At 35.2% G+C, this 18843-nt stretch overlaps 1 protein-coding gene across 1 annotated transcript in view; it reads right to left on the bottom strand.

Annotated features, from left to right (window-relative positions):
- The window catches only part of NBAS (NBAS subunit of NRZ tethering complex), a 157507-nt gene that overhangs the window by 94584 nt on the left and 44080 nt on the right, over window positions 1-18843 (bottom strand). The window contains exons 22-32 of the mRNA XM_012572811.5: window positions 18202-18285; window positions 17621-17774; window positions 16071-16256; window positions 14903-15076; window positions 13791-13924; window positions 13001-13063; window positions 12222-12344; window positions 10634-10736; window positions 9543-9766; window positions 7126-7238; window positions 4506-4619 (exon numbers count right to left, since the gene is read on the bottom strand). Of these exons, the coding sequence (XP_012428265.5) occupies window positions 4506-4619; window positions 7126-7238; window positions 9543-9766; window positions 10634-10736; window positions 12222-12344; window positions 13001-13063; window positions 13791-13924; window positions 14903-15076; window positions 16071-16256; window positions 17621-17774; window positions 18202-18285 (1472 nt within the window). The remainder of the gene's footprint in view (window positions 1-4505; window positions 4620-7125; window positions 7239-9542; window positions 9767-10633; window positions 10737-12221; window positions 12345-13000; window positions 13064-13790; window positions 13925-14902; window positions 15077-16070; window positions 16257-17620; window positions 17775-18201; window positions 18286-18843) is intronic.

The following is an 18843-nucleotide window of genomic DNA, read 5'->3' as shown; positions in this document are numbered from 1 at the left end:
CTGAGTGGATAAAAATAACATTATCCTGAATGAAATCATGCCATTAAAATTTAGAAGTCAAATTATATAAACATGGTACTTCAGAAATTCCATGTTGCTTAGATTTAGTTGATTTAGGAAATTTAGGCGATCAGAAGCCATCTACATTGTTAATTCCAAATGCAAGAAAGTCAATGTTAAGAAAGATGAATTTCAAAAATAAGCTTTAACTAAGAAATCTGAGCAAAGTTTAAAGCTAAAAGATTCACTTATGGATATTAAAATTAAATAAATTTACCACAGAAAGTTGTGATAAAAGAGAATAATGGTAACATTTCTAGAGAGCCTGACAAGGGAAATAATGAACAACACTCAGTAGATCTTTTTGACATACAGTAAGAGTAGAGAAGATGCTCCTTATTTCTGATACAGAAGCTTTTTTTCCTACTTTTTTTTTTTTGCACACATCTACTCGAGTAATTGCATAAAGTGAATTTGTCACACCCATTCTTAACAAAGAATACAAAGTGAGGATTGCAAGACACAGAGCAGATCCAGCTCCCTGAGCATGTGTAGATTTTCTGGCTGTCATGCTGAGCACATTCTTCCTCACCCACTTTACCCATCTGTGAAATTAAGATAACAGTTGTGGGCTTACTTTACAGAGGTAGTGACATGAGGCTTAAGTAGAGTTCACTGTAATTAATCAAATACTTTAAAGCAATTAAGAAGCTAGCTGATATATCATTACATAAGCAAGATTTTAACTTCGCTAAGTATGAATATAAATTCTATTACTCACTTTCAGTGCTGCTCTCAAAGCAAACTAGATTCAGAGTACATTATTCACAAAGCTCCTTAATAATGACTCTGTGCAATGTACCCTTGCATGCACAATAAATGCATTCTTTTAAATTTTATACTAAAATATGTACATTCTTAGGATTTTATAGGCTATTACATATAATAAAACACAGCATATGCTTTATGCTCTATATGGACATACACGTAAAAATTTACGTAGACATGGACAAATGCAGCAAGCAGGTCTTTACAATCAGTAATTATACACAGTGAAGTGGCAGGTGAAGCAAAGAGGGAAAATACTGAAACAAATTCCTCCACTAAGCAGACAAAACACAAGACAACACTCTACAAAGTGTATTTGGAACAGAAGGGGCCACAACTTCAAACATCCACAACCAATACCAGTAAGTATGTTCCAGAGGACAAAATCAGAACTTCTTACACAGCAAAGGTGGCTCATAGATCAAGGTAATTGAGTAAGCAGTGAAAACCAATTAAGGACAAAAATCAAATCTTTCTCCTGGCAGCATTTTATCTAATTGTTCATTAAGTCCATGAAGTTCAATCATCTTTTTGAAAATCCAGACCCATCCCAAAATACCTCAATAAAACCATTTGTTTTCATCAGAAGCTGTTAGAAACCACGATACCCTTTCCCAGTAGCTTTACACCTGCAAACAAAGACTATCCATACTAAAACTGCAGGGAAGGTTTACCTTTTCTAATATTAAGTTTAAAATAAAATATATTCATTCAAAAACCTTAGAATCTGTATGCAGGATCTGCCCTTTTGTCTGTAAAGTAATTTCTGGAATAATACTAGTGTTTGTTATCACACTTACAGCAGGGCTGCCAAGTCCTAATATAACTCTTCATCTTATCAAAAACAGTATTAATGATATTAACTAATATTAATAATTCATTGTTACTCTGAAACTTAAATTACAAGTTGACAGATACATAAATACCATTTCTACATGTCTTGTTTCAATTTATGTTTTTAATCTCTACCATCAAATTATACAGCATTCCTCATTACAGACTATGATTAAGGCTGTACCAGCATTACACTTAAAATCTGTTTTAAAAGGTATTAATAACCTAGCTATTCAAATTGTAAGACTTTTTAAATTCAGGGTAAGGTTACCTATTCTATCACTCATCAGAGGTACACAAAGGACCAAAGAATAAGGCTCTACAGCCTTTCTTAAATAATTTGGAAAAATATTTACATGCATGCTTTGAAACTATGATAATCATGTTTCCTTTGTATGCTACTAGGTAATCTTCTGGATACTTTTCAATGGCTAGAGAGTCAGGCACAAAAAATTTGCAGTAACAGTGATATGCTCTTTACAGCTTCCAAATCCAGAAAAACAAGCAAACAAGAACATTAAAAAAATACTTAGTTCCTTAAAATGAAATAAATCTGTTTTCAACAGACCATCTCCTACAATAATTAGGTTTAGATAAAATTCACAACTATGGCATTCTCATACCAAATCCGTATCTTACTCATAAATGAATGTTCTCTACAGATAACAGCTTTCCAATAAAAGCAATACAAGCATTTATCCTTCAGTGACAGTGAAATGGTTTTTAATCACAAAAGCTTAAAACTACATATGTAAAGCAAAATTTGAAAAAAAACTCATCACATCCCCACTACACAAAGTTACTACTGAGAATGTTGTCTTGTTGTATTTTCCTTTCAGATAAATATAAGTTATTCTATAAGCAAAAGATTACTTTGAAAGTGACAAAGTTACTTGTATATTTAGCATAAGAGAAAAGTGTCTTAATAGTGAATTCCTTACCAAAACTCACTCTTGAAACATAATTTTACTACTAAAATTCCCTACTTACCACAGGAGCAACCATCAGCATTACTCCCAAGGTTAACAACTAAAGTCAGAGAGTCCAACACTCCCAAGATAAATATGTCACCAGTAGAGTAAGTAGTAGTTTTTAAACCATTCACCTGTTTAAAAATTAACTATCTCACGTATTATTCATGTTCTGCATATTCATGTTCTGGTTTTCTCTAGCCTGCTAAGTGCATGGAAGAGAAGAATTGGAAGGCATTTCATCATCTGGCTTTAAATACCTCTTAAATCTCTCTTTTCAGTGGTGACTCAGTAGGTGTCACTCCGATTATAACACCAGCACACAGACACTACTGTATCAATGAACTCCATACAAATTCCCTAAAGTTCTCCACATACTATGCAGGGACTGCTATTTTTCAGTCTCTGGAGATGGGAGCCATGAGTTTGATCCCTTTTCAAAGGTACATACCAGGGCACTGGAAATCCTACAGCTAAGGCACTAGGATAATGCTACTGGACAAAGCTTTATAAAATCTTTCTGCATATCAGTTTTCCTTCTTTCACACAAAGAAAATCACTTAGATTTAAAAAGAAGGTAAAACAAAAATCAGCACCATTAGCACAAAGAACCCAGAATATTAAGAAAACTTCACAGATTTTAACTTGATGTGTGTGGGATAAAGCAGAAAGGAGAAGGAAAGAGTTGTACAGTAATCTTGTCATATGAACCAATAAGAGAGACTTTTTTTTTTCTCAAAAGCCTTACAAGCAAAGAAAAAGAAGTCACAACTGTCAGTCAAATTTTTCTATGGATTACATATTAAATATGTAGATTGGATCCAGCTACCCGACACAGTACCATCCTGTCCCCTCATCCATCTTTCATGTAGCAGCACTGTGGTGACCAGAGTGGGGACACTTCCTGTGACTCCTTTTCTAGGACCAAGGTATCTTGGGAGGTCAACACCCTAATTTCCATACCTCTGTTCTCAACCTCACGCAACTGTCTCAAGTATCTCTCTATTTATAATACTATGCAAAAAATTGCCAGTACTAAACCTCCTGAAAATGTAAGAAAAAAATCTTAAATTATTTAACAAACAGAGAGGGAGGAAAAGAATTAGCCAGGCATGTTTTAGTGACAAAGCTGGAATGCATTGATTTTATATGCCATGCTGCATAAAATATAAATATTTTATATTTCTATATTCTATTTCTACATCATAAAAATACAGCATTATTATGTTTTCAATGCATTGATTAAGTATTTTTCAAAAATAAAAAAATGTCAAAAGGCTACCTTAGGTAGGCTATTAAAAAAACCATTAAAAAATCCCCTTAATAGCATCAGGATTCAATATTTGAATATGTTCAGCTCCTCAAATGAATACTCAACTTAATGCATTATTTTTAGTGCCCAAAGGAGATATGTGCAATATAGACTGAAGTCTAACAGCTGAAATTCATGCTTTACAGATTATTTTTCCCTCCTGTATCTAAAATGCAACTGTTATTATATCAGGCTACCTTATTTGCCGAGGTAATAACAGTCACAGTAATTTCAGTAAATTCACTACCAATTAACTGTAAAACAAGATATTCTCAGACACAACTCTTCCAATCTGAAATAAGCCTTTACTCCAACTCTAGATCAGACAAGGCATTTTTTATTTCCGGTATTAGCAGACCGTAGCAGCTGACCATTTCAGCTGTTTTATAGATTAAATATTCCACTTGTGTGAAATGCTTCATTCCTCCCCAGTGACTGCTCTTCCAGGTGACTTTCAGTGGTATCTTTGAATGCATATTCTAATGATCAACTCAAATGTCCTAAAGCATAACATAAATGCTCACTGCACTGCAGTTCAGTGTTTTATTAACACAGCTTACCTGCAACCCTTAGCAGGTTTGCCAGTCCCAGGAGCTTAGCAGACTGTTTATAGTTTGTTGACATCTGAGCCAGACAGTCCTTGATGAGACTGAGTCGATCGGAGCACAAACGCACTGTTGAAAAGAGAACTGGTTTAGAGACTGCACAAATGAACTCGACTGCTGTGCTCCTGCTCAAACAGCACAGGACAGAAGGAGTGCTGGGGAATATAAGAATGCAAACACAATGTGAAAACCAGCTCAGAGCTGCTTGCATGCAGATCCTCAATTATACCTATAAAGAGAAAGTTAAAATAACACCACAGGGTATGCATCTCCCATCATTAGCAAGTCAGGCTGTGAAGGGAGTAAAACGAGAAAAACTGACCTGAATGGAAACTCTTTTTTGTTTCATGTTTTCACATTCACTCTTTTAAAATGTGTACAATTAACTGACATACCTTTATACAGTTTTTCTTAATCATAATTTTTGCAACATCCCGTAAGACTGCTAACACAGGCGTTAACTTTTACTTAGAATGTTGCAACTAAGATTTCATTTATTTAGCATGGACAAGACACATCACACAGACTGAAAGAACTGTCATTAGCAAATGCTTCAGCTCATTTTAATTTATTTGAAAATTTCCTGAGAAGTGGAGGGAAGGATAGTCTGCAAATCACCAGGTTCTTTCAACCATATCCTGAGCAGCTTATAATTAGTACTGCATTTCAAAAAAAAAAAACTTACCAAGAATTAAACAATTATTTTAACTGCATAATTTAATATCATGAACTGATTCCATTGCTCTATTTAGCTCGTTAGTGGGTGGCTAACTTCAGGCTGCTGCTCTAAAAGGTAATGCTTTCATACTATGCAAGTTCTCAGAACACAGAGGAACAGCATGCAGATATCCCACTTAACACTCAGTAAGAGTGAATGGCTGCATGGGGATAAACTGCATTAGCATATTAGGCTTAAAACAAGATATTAGGCCTCTCAATAAGCAAAGACATATTAGTATAATGAACACTATTAATTCTGGAAATTAGACTAAAATGAATACGAATGTAAGAGCAGGAAAAGGTCATACTTTTCGTTTCATTTTTAATATTCTATCACAGGCATACATTAGTATACAACAATAAAATGTTTTCAATCACTGATTATTTAAGCAGGAATTTTTAATGCATAATATAAAAGTAATCTGATATAATACCATGGGTCAAACACTTAAAGATGGACTTGTCTTCACATTTTATTTTAATAAGGAGTCTTCAAACCAGATTTTATTACTATACAGCATAATGGTAGTTCATAAACTGTTAAGTTTGATAAAAATAGAAGTGGGGAAAGATCGACAGAAAACTAAACACAGAAATGAAAATAAAAGTCTACTGCTAAAAGACTATTGCTGCAGGAACAGCTGATCCTCTAGTGTACTTTAATGACATTCCATCAAAGTAACAGATCATTTAAAGCCTTTCATTAAAACATGAAAATATCATTTTAATCTTATTAGATTAATTTGATTTACATGAAAGATACTGAAGCAAGGGTAAGTCAGGATCATTAATGAAATTACATGCTTGATTTCACATATTCTAATTAATCTAGATCAGTCGTATTACACATTCTGTTAATGAAGCATTATGTCACTACTTTTTTAAAATGATACTTCCATATCCACATCAAAAAAATTGAAGAAAATACATGCACTTTTTCACAGGCTGAACAAATGGACTGAAAAATAATTTTACTCTAGAAATCAACAGAATAGTTGATTTCTGACTGCAAGATTTAAAAATCTGACAGTCTCAGTCCAGAAATTTTAAGATTTCTGAATATAATATCTGGAGCATAAATTCAGTTGACTAAATACCTGGAAAAAAGGAGAACAAAAAGAGAACACCAAAGTAAAGTAATAACAGCTGCTGAGAACATCTACTTCGTTTTCCACAAAGTAGAAAGCACCAGAAGTGCTTTTCATAAACCCCAGTATTTCTCTGCACAATGCCAAAAGTAAAACATTATCATCAGCACATTTCACAGCTTAGTACTCGTCTCAGCCATTTCCATGAGTAGGGTTCATGCAATGTCATTGTACATAACCATAACTTCTTTCCAACCTTTGTCCAACAACATTCAGTTCCACTGGATTTAGAGCTACAAAAGATTTCATTTTAGGCATGTCATCAGAAGAAATACCTTGTAAAAGTTCACTTCCACTGTCACTGGGTTTTATATACTTCACAATGAAACAGCCCAGTGGAGACATGAAAACTGCCTCTGCATGAAGTACCTCTCTCCTACCTGTTATTTTAAAGTACACAGGCAAGTGCCGATGATCTGGCAAATAAAAGATGAGCTCAATTTCTGTTCAAGTCACCAGGAGTTTCATACACCAAAAAGTCCTACTAAAAGTCAAAAAGCAAAGACACCATATGCAAGTATTGTTCTTACCTCACAAGATAAAAATTTCGATTAAAAATATATTTTTTCTATATGTCTGTAAACTGCTTGGAGGAAGTATGGACTCTTTAGTTTAATCATATCACACTTATGTAATAGTAACTATTTCTCATGCATATTTATGCCTGTGATTCAAGTAATCATATAAAGAATAAAATTATGCAATACCTTGCAGCGGTAATATTTTCACACCAAACTCTTCCAGGTAGCCCAGAGCACGAATGAGGTCCAACTCCTCCTGAACAGCACTTGGACTATCTTCAATAAGTTGTAGACAACACCTAAGTAAGAATGAAAGACATTTTTCTGAAGTCTAATGAAAACATTTAAAATTAAACTTGTGGGAGAAGTTAACTGGTGAGCAAAACAAAACAAAACAACCACCAGCAGTCATTTACTGTGCTTATAAAATGTCAGCATATGCACTGGTTTTGTAATGCACATGGGAGGTGTTTGAAACAGTCTATGTATTATAACTGTCTGAATATTTTAACAAATTTCTATTTTTGCATTGCCTTCAACTGGTTGTTATAAGCACATCAACTAAACCCTCCTGCATTTGGATCTGCAATGAATTTATAGATGATACTGAAGGCATAAGTACTTAAATACATAATTATTTTGGAAAATATTTCTCCTACCACTATCATGTTTTGGTACTGCCATATAGTAGAAGATAAAAGCAAAACCCTGTAAAGAGTTGACTGGAAGTGAAACATTATGAGTCATTGTCACAAATTCAGTTTCTTCAACTAGGAACAGTAAATAAAAGCTTATTAAAAAAACAACAAAAAACCCCACTAAATTCCTCTGAATATTAATTAATGCATGAAATTGTTAAGAGTACATTATTCAAAGTATATTTTTTTAATCATATGAATAGTATGTTCTTGTAATAAGCTTTTAGATATTTTTTTTAAATACAAGCTGCGTTCTGTTACAGTGTGGTCATATGTAGTTTTACTAATACGCATTGAACAAAGAAAATCAACATGCAAAATTATACAATCATAAAACGGCCACATGTTGGAAGGGACTTTAAACATCATCTAGCTCCAAATCCCCTGCCATGGGCAGGGACACCCCCCACTAGACCAGGTTGCTCAAGAGCCCCATCCAATCTGGCCTTGAACACCTCCAGCGATGGGGCATCCACAACTTTCCAGAGCCTTATCACCCTCACAGTAAAGATTTTTTTTTTTTTTTTAAACATCTAAATTAAACCTAGTCTCCTCCAGCTTGGAACCACTACCCCTTGTCCCACTATATGCCCTTGTAAAAAGTCATTCTCTGTCTTTCTTGCAGGCTTCCTTCAGGTACTGGAAGGACACATTTAGGTCATTCCAGAGCCTTCTCTTTTCCATGCTGAACATCCCCAAATCCCTCAGATTTCCTCACAGAAGAGGTGCTTCATCCTTCTGAACTCACTCCAACAGGTCCATGTCCTTCCCATGCTGGGGACCCAGGGCTGGGTGCAGCACTGCAGTGGGCTCTCACTGGGGCAGAGCTGAGGGGCAGAATCCCCTCCCTCGCCTGCTGCTCACAGAGCTTTGGATGCAGCCCAGGACATGTTTGTCATTCTGGGCTGAAATGGCACATGGCTGGGTCATGTCCAGCCTCTCACCCACAGCACCCCCAAGTCCTTCTCAGCCAGGTTGCTCTGGATCTGTTCATCACCCAGCCTGGGGTGGGGACTACCCAAACCCAGGGGCAGCACCAGCACTTGGTCATGTTGAATTTCATGAGTGTTACAAGCTTCACATCTTGAGCTTGTCCAGCTGGCAACTCATCTCTGTTTTAAATGGCTAAAATCACCATACACATTAGATCAGGAAAGTATATGATTTGTCCAGTCTGTCATATTTTTTCTCCACATGTTAATTAAGAATACACATTTTCAATAAAAAAAAAAACCTCTATGTATGCTAAACATCCCATCTGAATCCATCAGATTTTTCTGGCATATTGACAAATGTTTCAGGGTGAAGATTAAAATAGTAGTGGAATAAAGGAGTTACAGAGAAGCTGGAATTGTCTGCTCGGGGAAGTGGTGGAGTCACCATCCCTGGAAGCGTTTAAAAATAGACTGGATGTGGCACTGTCATTGTTTTGGTGATGTGCTAGGGCATGGGTTGGACTCAATGATCTTAAAGGTGTCTTCCACCCTAGTGATTCTGTAAATACATTCTACTTAAAGCAACTCATACACAAAGGCTACTAGGAGGCCTACACACAATAATCATTCACAGAAACTCAAGTTAAGTTACCAGCTGATTGAAGGTAAATCAGAGGAGGATGAAAACATGTTGCTAAACAGAATAAACACAGGGTCATACATTCATGGCAAGTATTTGAGCTACAAACCATGTATTTTGAAATATCACCATAAAACCCTAAGAGAAAAGCTGGTCACAGAACCCTTATGCATTAAAAGCAACACTACTCTTTATTTCCAGAGCCTGCTTAGGAAAAAGATTCTCAACAGAAGATTAGGACGGGGTAGAATGCGATACTAGCAAATAAACCCTAATGCTGTGACAACATTAAATCAGTTGTGTTTATGTATATGATAGCTGGGCATTTACCTGGCCAATTCCATACAGCTATCAGTCAAACTGGCCGAAGAATTGAAATATTCTCTACCAGCAGCCAAAACCAGTTCAATGCTTCGGGCATAGCTGACTCGGTACTGCGGCTTCCCTTTTGATGAACTTGGTAGATCCACTGACCAAACACTGCAGTGCATCATTTGCCCAGCCAGGTGGATATTGTCTATGCTGCTTGAGCATAAGAGACTTTCGGTGAATATCTAAAAGAAAGAACAGTAATTTAATAAACTGCAGCAGCATCTTCAAATAAGCTTATCTGCAAATAAGCTTATCGGCATTAACCCCTTTGAATACAAGGATGTTTGAAATCAAAAGAAAATATTCAGTCCAAGCAGAAAATCAAACTTCTACTAAGGGAAGTATTTCTACAATGCACTTAAGTAAAGCTAAAATTAACTGGTAGCTAGTTTCTATTTATTGGAACTTTAAAAAAAAAGCATATTAACTGTCTTTTTACAGTATGACTTAAGACACCAAAATATACCTACATTCTGAGGTGTTACGACGATGTAAGAATCTGAAAGGGCAGTTCAGTATTAAGACCTTAAAACCAACAATGTAAGAGAAGAAATTTTGTATTCCTAAAGTAACTAAAAATATTTAGAACTGAATACATAGGATGTTCTTTAAATTTCAATCAAGACTTTCTTCAAAGCATGCAAACTCATAAAATGCTGCATCTGCCACAAATCACTTGATTTATTTCAAGGTAGAAATTTTGCCCAATTTAAGACACTCAATTCCTTAAAAAAATATTTTGCTTTTTTCTTGAGCACAGTCATTATTTGTACACAGAATTACAGGCTATGTAAGAAAATCTCACAAAGTTGACTCAATTTCTAAAAAGTTGAATTTTAGTAAATGATATACAAGGTATTTACTAGAGGAGCTTTAGATAAAATGAATAAGCACCGGAAAATTCTTACTTAAATAAAATATTCTGAAAAAATGCAGTAGACAACCAAGTAACAACACAGAAAAATGTATTTACACCTGTGAACAACAATATGAAATAAGAATGTGTAGCTAACTTGGGACATAAGTCAGTAAGGAGACATAAAACTCACCTCATAGCAAGTATCTGAATGTAAGCACCTATACACTTTCTGCTGCATGTCCAACATATCCTGGAGCAATTCCTTCCACTGCGTCTCACCAACAGGCGGTTGCCTACAAACATTTTTTAAAATTAAATACTCTCATCCCCAACAATTTTAAAGAAAAGCAGTAGATTTCCATAACCAAAAATATAAGTTTCCTCAAACTTTATTTCAATATTTAATTAGAGTCTTAACCAGAAGTGATTCAAAGACTGAAGGTTTTTAATATTAATGAGTATTAAAACAGTATCTGTGGGATAAAATGGTTTGAAAACAATGCAGTACCCAAAGTTCTTTTTTTGTTTTCTGTGGGATAAGACAGAGATTTAAGCAATCTTTCTCAAGGTCCCCCAAATAGGTTTTGATAATGTTCCACAATACATCAGGAAGTTGGAAGTGCTGTCTTCCTGCTGATAGGGGAACTGCAGGGCAAAACCAAGTCTGTAACAGCAACTGAGGATAATTAAACTGCTGTTCATTGTAGGCAATCTCAAAGGACTAATCAATGGCATGCAATCACAGGAGAATAAAGCTGCAACTTGTTTTTGTTTCTTAAAATTGAGTGATATTCAGATTCTTGACCCTCTAGATCTATGGATCTCTGTTTATCCACAAAGCTTCAATTTCTTGTGCTCTACCAAAACTTTCACTAGTAAAAGCACTATGAAAATTTTTTGACATTATCTTGAGCCTTTCAGATTAAAAAAAGACCTTTTTAAATTGCATGAGCTTGCTCCAGCTAATAGTGATTTTTTTCATGTGGCATTAGCTTTTACTTTGGCGAAATGAGAGGTCTCCAACAGAAGTGGAAAAAATCAACATTTTTCCTACAGAGGCATTGTCTTGATCTTTCTAAAGAGAGGTTTCTAAAAGTCTTAAAAAGCTTTAAGACAACTAAAAATATAAATACCGCTCTACCATCACGGATAAATTGTTGTGCATATTTGCTTTAAATAAGAAATACATATCACCCACAGTTACAGCCGGTTTTCCCATGATTCAAAATTTTTATCTGCTTATACCAAGAGCCATTTAATAATTTACATGCAGTTGAAAGATGAGTTAAATGAAAGATGAGTTAAACTAGAAAAATTGAAAAATTATACTGGGAATATATTCTACTGGTAGAATCAATACCTAAAATCAATAAATTACCCTATTACAAGGATTCCAAGAAAACATGCCAAAAAAACCAAATAATTATTTTACAAATCCTTCACTCTCAATAAAATTAAATAGGTCTTAAAAGATTTTTTTACAATATGTTAACTTTCACAGTTCACCATCCTGCCGTATTTTGCAGCCGGTATGCATTTTAAGCTTGTTTACTTGAACACAAACATACTAAAGCAGGTTTGAAGGCAGGCAGAGATTTTTGCCTGGGGAGAATGCAGCCAGAACACTAATCACATTAATCATCAGTTCACCAAAAGTGTTTATGTACATTGTCCACAGGTGACCACATCAGCTCCCTACTGCCACAAAGTAGGCAAGGCAGGCTCTGTTACTTCACTGCCCTTCCCCTCTTCTCCCCCACTCCCCTTGGAATACTAACTTGCGACCTGTGTGCCTGGTAAGCCTGATCATCAGCTTCCGAGCCTCCTCTGCACTGTCCTTGGTGTCCTTCACAAAGGAAACCGGCTTCTGCAGGCCGTGCTTCTCCAGCAGCTCCACCACACTGCAACACAGGCAGCCTTTCGAGCCCTGCACAGCTGTGCAGCTACTGCTGCAGCAGCAGGACTCCAAAAGCTCTCTCAAAATATGCACTGCAAATGTAAACAGCCTCCAGAAAATCGCTTACAGTAAAAATTAGCCAGAGTAACATTACCTACATTTTTTAAAATATATGTACATTAACAATACTGTAGGGTAAACACACACCACCAATACTTGACGACATACCTTCACAGTTTTAGTCTTTAATCACTCAAAGCATTATAGAGTATGAAGATCAAAACAAACTCCTCAGGTTAACCCTCTTTCTCCTCGCCAAAAAAACCCCACCAAAAATAAAACAACAAAAAATCCCCAACCAAATAAAAAAAATCCCCAAGAAAGCCCCCCACAAAAAAAAAAAAAACCAAAAACAGAACAAAACATAACTCCCTAAACTGTTATTATTAAAGAATAGTATCTCTAGAGATTTATAATATTCAAATACATAAAACCATTCAAAATTTCTATGTTCTGACTATAATGAACATAAGGATTATCTTGCTGACAGCATTAAAAAAAAAGATAAATATTTTTGCTGGCTTCTTATCATAAAGAGTTCTTGGCTATGCCTAGTGATTTCTGTAAGAATACACTATTTATTTTAGAAAAATTAAATACCTAAGAATTTGTTCCAGTTCATCTACTTCATCATGAAGAGTGTTAGTTTTATCTGTTGCAGGCCTGCAATGATATCACACAATTAAATATATATATATACACACATACTCCTTAATTTCCTCTTCTAATTCATATCACATAGAAATGAAGCAGTCTGACACACTCCTTGATTAAAATCAAATATATGTTTACTAGCAAATATTAAAACTGTTTGGTTTTTTGATGTAAAGACAATTAAAATTTAGAGGGTCTCTCAGTCTTCCAAGAGCAAAGGTCTTCCTTAGACTTTTCTCAGGTTCTTCCTTTCCGTCATGTAAAAGATACTGGAAGAATAGTTTGCACCTCACAGATCACAGGATATCTACGCTTCAAGCTTTCACTTTCTTGAGCATTACTTGTCCCTCCATAGACTTTTCTATTTTCCCTCTCTCACAGGGATGTATTGCTGCTTTTAAGTTAAGAGCAAGATGCCACTATTGTAACAAAACCATTAAAACAGGAGTAACACTTGGTCTCAATTCATCAGACTTTAAAAGTCTAAGAAACAATACAGAAGCCTTGGTCTAGGCTGCTACTTTAACTCTTGTTTTGCTGCATTAACTGGTATAGTATGTACACAGCAGAAGTACATAGATACACACCTTACAGCCATGGCAGCTCAGAGGTGAACAGAATATTCCAGTAACTCTGTCTGCCCTTTAGTAACTGAACAACCCTTTTTAAAGCATCCATTCACAACTATATTTAATATTTCTAAAATAGTTACAAATTACTAGCTGAAAATGCTTACCCATATCCTCTTTGTGGAAGGCATTCCAAAATATCATAACAGAGAGAGAGCTGGTCATCTCGCTCACAGCTATAAATACACTCCAACGCTGTGATCATAAGCTGGTCCTGATCAGGAATAACTTTTGGCTGACACTAACAAGAAAAGAAAATAAACTGGTTTTTATTTCTTCCTTCTAATTTAACAGTTAATTTTCTTCTGAATATAAAAATATGTGTACTCCAAGTAAATAAATTGTCTTCAGGTGCAATAAGAATGTCTTTTGCTAACAACCTGTTAAAGTCACAATCAGAAACTTATCTTAGCTAGTTTTCTGCTGCGCAGACACTTGAAAGAACAGGGGTATGCCATTATACCTTTTCTGAATTTGAGAAGTGGAAAGGGTGCAAGACAGAGAAGGCAACTGCTGCAAACATTTGTCAGACTTACTTAAAATGTACAACAGTACCAACATACATAAAAGAGCTGTGGTTGTGCTTTGCTGGTTGATTTCTGTCCATACACTCAGAACATTCAATAGCATGCAAATATGTGCCTGTGTGCTCTGGAATAATTATTTAAGCCAAAGAAGCAGCATGAAACACTCACACAGAAGGCAGCTTCAACCCTTACTCATTGAACTCTCACCTCAATTCTAATGGCCCCCACTTTATTCTTTACATTTGCTGTGGAAGGCAGAAGAGGGGGAAGTAACTTGAAATCTACTAGTAAAATTCCTCAAGAAAAAAAGTGAGATCATTAAACTTTTTCATATCCACTTTTTATAAAGGAAATATGCCAGGAATTTACTTTAAACAGGTCACCAGGAAATTACATAGAAGAAGAATCCATTCAATTTTTATTTTATCCAATAATCCAATAATTTTTATTCTACTAGGCGAGAATCATTAGTACATTAATTTGGAAGTCTCAACAAGGACAGTTTAGCTGCATTGTAATTTATGGTAAAAAAATTTTAAATTACTGTTTTCTGAAACAAAACAAATCCTGGGTCCGGGAAAATGGGAAAGATTAGAAGGATGATGGAACTTAGACGGACTATTTCTGAATTAATCTCTTCAGGACAAGAATTTCCAAAGAAACCAGCAGAATCAACAGAGCTCTTTACTTACATCAGGTTTTGAATTCTGAAATATCTTCAGAGGCAGAGTCAAGTCTTCCTTTGCCAATGTTACTAAATATTCTTTAAAAAGGGCATTTGCTAGACCAGGGGACTGGTTTTCACAGCGGTGAAGAAAAGGGATCATCCACTGATAAATATTCTTCACGTATTTGTCATCTGAGGACTGGAAAGCACAAAAAGTTAGAGAGAGGAAATATAAGAACATGTCCAAAACAAACAGAAAAAGCAAAAAACAAAGGGAACCTTTTTTGATCAATGTAACTGAAACAGTTATCTTCACCTATCACAAAGAGATCACCACATCACGAAGCACTGAAACAATCTCTTTCTGTTACCCAATGGTTTAGGGAAACTGAGAAGAACAGGAGGAATGCCCATTACATGAGCAAAGCCTGTCTTCCTCCTGCAGTTTCAGAATGAGTGAAAAACTGTGCAAGCATGCCAGTGTAGCATTGCTTTCAGTAACTCAGCAAGAATACAAGATAGAAAAACAAGTGATGAGTGGCTACATAAATCCAAAACCAAAACAAATAAATAAACAAAGGCCAAAACAAATCCACCTCCCCCACAAAAAAAAAAAAAACCTCCAAACAATTATATTTATTTTCTGAGTATTTTCCTATTTTCCTCTGTGGCTTATGTGCTCTTCAACTGAATTTCAGATCCCTGTTCCATCTCTAGATATTTTTCAACCCTTCTAAGAGGTCTTTTTCTACACTGAAATTCCATGCTCAGGCTCAACACAGAGACAAAAACATATAAAATATATAAAACTGCTTGACAATATTTAGAGACACCAAAAAACAATGTTGTTGTATCTGCAGCATCATTACGAGCTACACTGAAGACCCTTAAAAAAAAGGCTAATGAAAAGGAAATTCATAGCTTTTAAAGTAAGATTTATTGAGTCCTCAGCCAGGGATAAAATGGGTCATTGAGAAAACTGAGCAAATTTAGCTTTTGTTAGAAAGAAAGAAAAAGAAATAAACCCTACACAAAAAAAAAAAAAAAAAAAAGGAAGAGTGAAAATGTAGAATTTTTACTGAATTAAAGATGGAGGTTCTCTAGAAAAATTAGTGGTTTATATACATAGCATCCAGGGTAATCTGAGTTACTGGATTTCAAGGTATGTTTATTGATTTATTCAAAATACTTACATTCTTCATCAACAGTCTCAGCTTCTCAATGTCCTTCATCTCTAGAAGTTCCTTCAAAGTCAAAGTCCGATCACCATCAGTCTCATAAACCACTGTCTCAAGAGTGATCAGATTGTCACAAAGCACCTGCAGACCAGGAATGTTCCTCTCCATGCCAAGACGAACAAGGGACAGAGCACAGTCAACCTGAAAAATAATTTAAAAAACACTGCTGTACAACTGTTTGCCAAACACCAACTTCAATCGGAGTCCAGTCTGAGCACCTATTTTATTCCCCTGTTACTTAATAGGCAATTTGAAGTTCCTAGAAGTCTTTGTGGACTTCATATTCCTAAACAAATTGCCCATCTCAGCTTTATGAAGACCACATAAAATGCTTAATCTTAGGGGATGATACTGTTATATGCTTTTAACCAAGGTGCATCATATAGATGCATGGATATTAGAATATAAGTCCTTCTGGAGATCACACACAGCTCATCTCAGTATATGGAATATGAAGACTTGCTTTAAAGACTTTAAAGACTTTGCTTTAAACTAAGACAATCAGGTAACTGACATGCAATATGATTTTTCTAGCTGACCATGATTTAATAATTTTAATTGTTGTATTTTATATCACAAAAAATAAATGACAGTCTTTCTCCAGTGATTGAAACTATTGTTATATGAAAGGTTCTGTTTTGATTTCAAAGAACACAATATTGCCTGTAAATATCCACAAGGCAGACATAAGTCTTGAAGAGAATGCAACTGATTTATATGTTACATAATTTAATTGATTTGGAAGTTGCTTTAATTTCCATACCTACTGATTGCTTGTTAAGATCATAGGCAACTATGTTTAAAAAAGAGCCCTGGTAGAGTCAAACTTGCAGAAACTCACTCACCAGAACTAACTATAGTGATACATCCAGTCACCCTCCTTTTCATGCAGCTAAATTGGTCTGAGAAGCAATAAAATACCAGAGCACACGAGTGATGAGCTCTGTTCTTACGTGCAACAGAGCTTCAAACACTTTTAACATATAAAGAAAATCAAGCAGAAACAAGATGCATGGTAGTCCCACAGACACACAGTAAAACTGCCAGTAAGAAGTCATGACAGTACCATTTATTGACATGGCAGTGACATGTGTGACAGGCATGTATCAATATACATAACACAGCAGCATGTGACAGGTCATAAAACATGTTCCCAACATGCTGCGCACAACTTTCCCTCCCTTAGTTACAATCATAAAATGCAATGGTAAACGCTTCTCATGGATTACAAAAGACCTACTGTTGGCTATGGTAAAAACCAAATGAAACAGAACCTAGTGGCTTCCTTATTAATTTCTATGGATTCAGTATTTGGATGAGTAAACTTTAGAGCAAGCCTAAGTACACTGCAGAAGAAAAAACAAGTACTTCAAAAGCCATAATGAAGCTGAGACAGAGTGTGCATTACTGAGAGAAAAGTGTCCTATTAATATGCATTAAGATTGTTAAGGATTCTGTTGAAGAAGGCTGCTCAGCCACCATCATTTCCTCACTGCTATTCTCACCTGCATTGCATATGCTTCAATTTCCTGTGCTCTGCTCAAATACCAATCAGTGACGAGATCTACAGAAAGGTCAGTAGTCCTGTACTTCAGTAACTCAGGTTGTTTTTCATACAAAAACTGGCCTTCATCTTGCGAAGTGGGTTCAATAACCATCCTTTCAAAAAAATAAGTATATGTTTAAGTACATATTTGTTTACCTCTATTTTTTTTCACATCAGCCTTTTTCCTAAAACTTCTGAAAGAAAATTACACAATCAACCTACCACAGTGAGTGTTAGTTTTTGTCAGCAAAGGAACCACTAAGAGATTTTGAAGAGGAGATAGATCATGAAAGAAAGAATCCTCTCTATTGAACTAGTAAGAGATTTCAAACATGTGACAGATCATGAAAGAAAGAACACTCTCTACTGAAGATCCGGGTTTGCACAACCTCTGCTTTCCATTTGGCTCAGTCTGTCTCCCTTAGAAAGCTGAAAACACAAGTTAGTGTGTAAAAAAACAGTGAGTCTTACTCAGTCAATTCCCACATTTTAAGAATTAGTAAATAAATTCTTTATATTTTTGCTTTTATATCTACTTACCTGCATTCTTGTTTTTCACACCAGTCTTCTTCACGATGTTTCTGCTCATTCCAAGGAAGAATTTTCAGTGTCCCCTTCTTGTAGCTGGTATGACAAAAAAGAGTAGTTTTATATAATTTTATGTACTTTTAATTTGTTTTGGCAACTGAATTAATGGAATACAAAGCATACAAAAATATTTCAGTGAATTCATAATAAGCATATCAGTCAATTACAGTATCAATTATTTAAGATTCACTATTTCTTAGTGCAGCTTTAAAAGTGTGGTTTTGCCTGTATGTTATCCACACAAACCAATATTCTACCTATACCATTAAAGAGCAAGTAAAAAAAATTAATAAATTTTCTTACTGACTATGCTTTAAACAAAGGAAAAAAATCATTATATACTTTCAGAGTTTTTACCATTTCACAGTAAGTATTCTGACTTCATATGCTGTCACAAAAGACCGAAGAGTAAAAATCTATGATATTCACAACTTGAAAAAAAATACAAATGTTCAAATTTTAGCACAATTCCTCATACTGAAAATACATATGCCCTGCTGTGCTGATCTTCTCAAGTTTAATGTGAGTTTCTGACTACAAATTTCTACAGTGAAACATCCTCTAAATACTGAGGTTGAAGAAAACAAAAAACCT

The sequence above is a fragment of the Taeniopygia guttata genome, chromosome 3, assembly GCF_048771995.1.
Source record: "Taeniopygia guttata chromosome 3, bTaeGut7.mat, whole genome shotgun sequence".
Classification (NCBI taxonomy): Eukaryota; Metazoa; Chordata; class Aves; order Passeriformes; family Estrildidae; genus Taeniopygia; species Taeniopygia guttata.
Note: the sequence above shows the minus strand (reverse complement) of the source record. Positions and strands in the feature narration are given on the sequence as shown.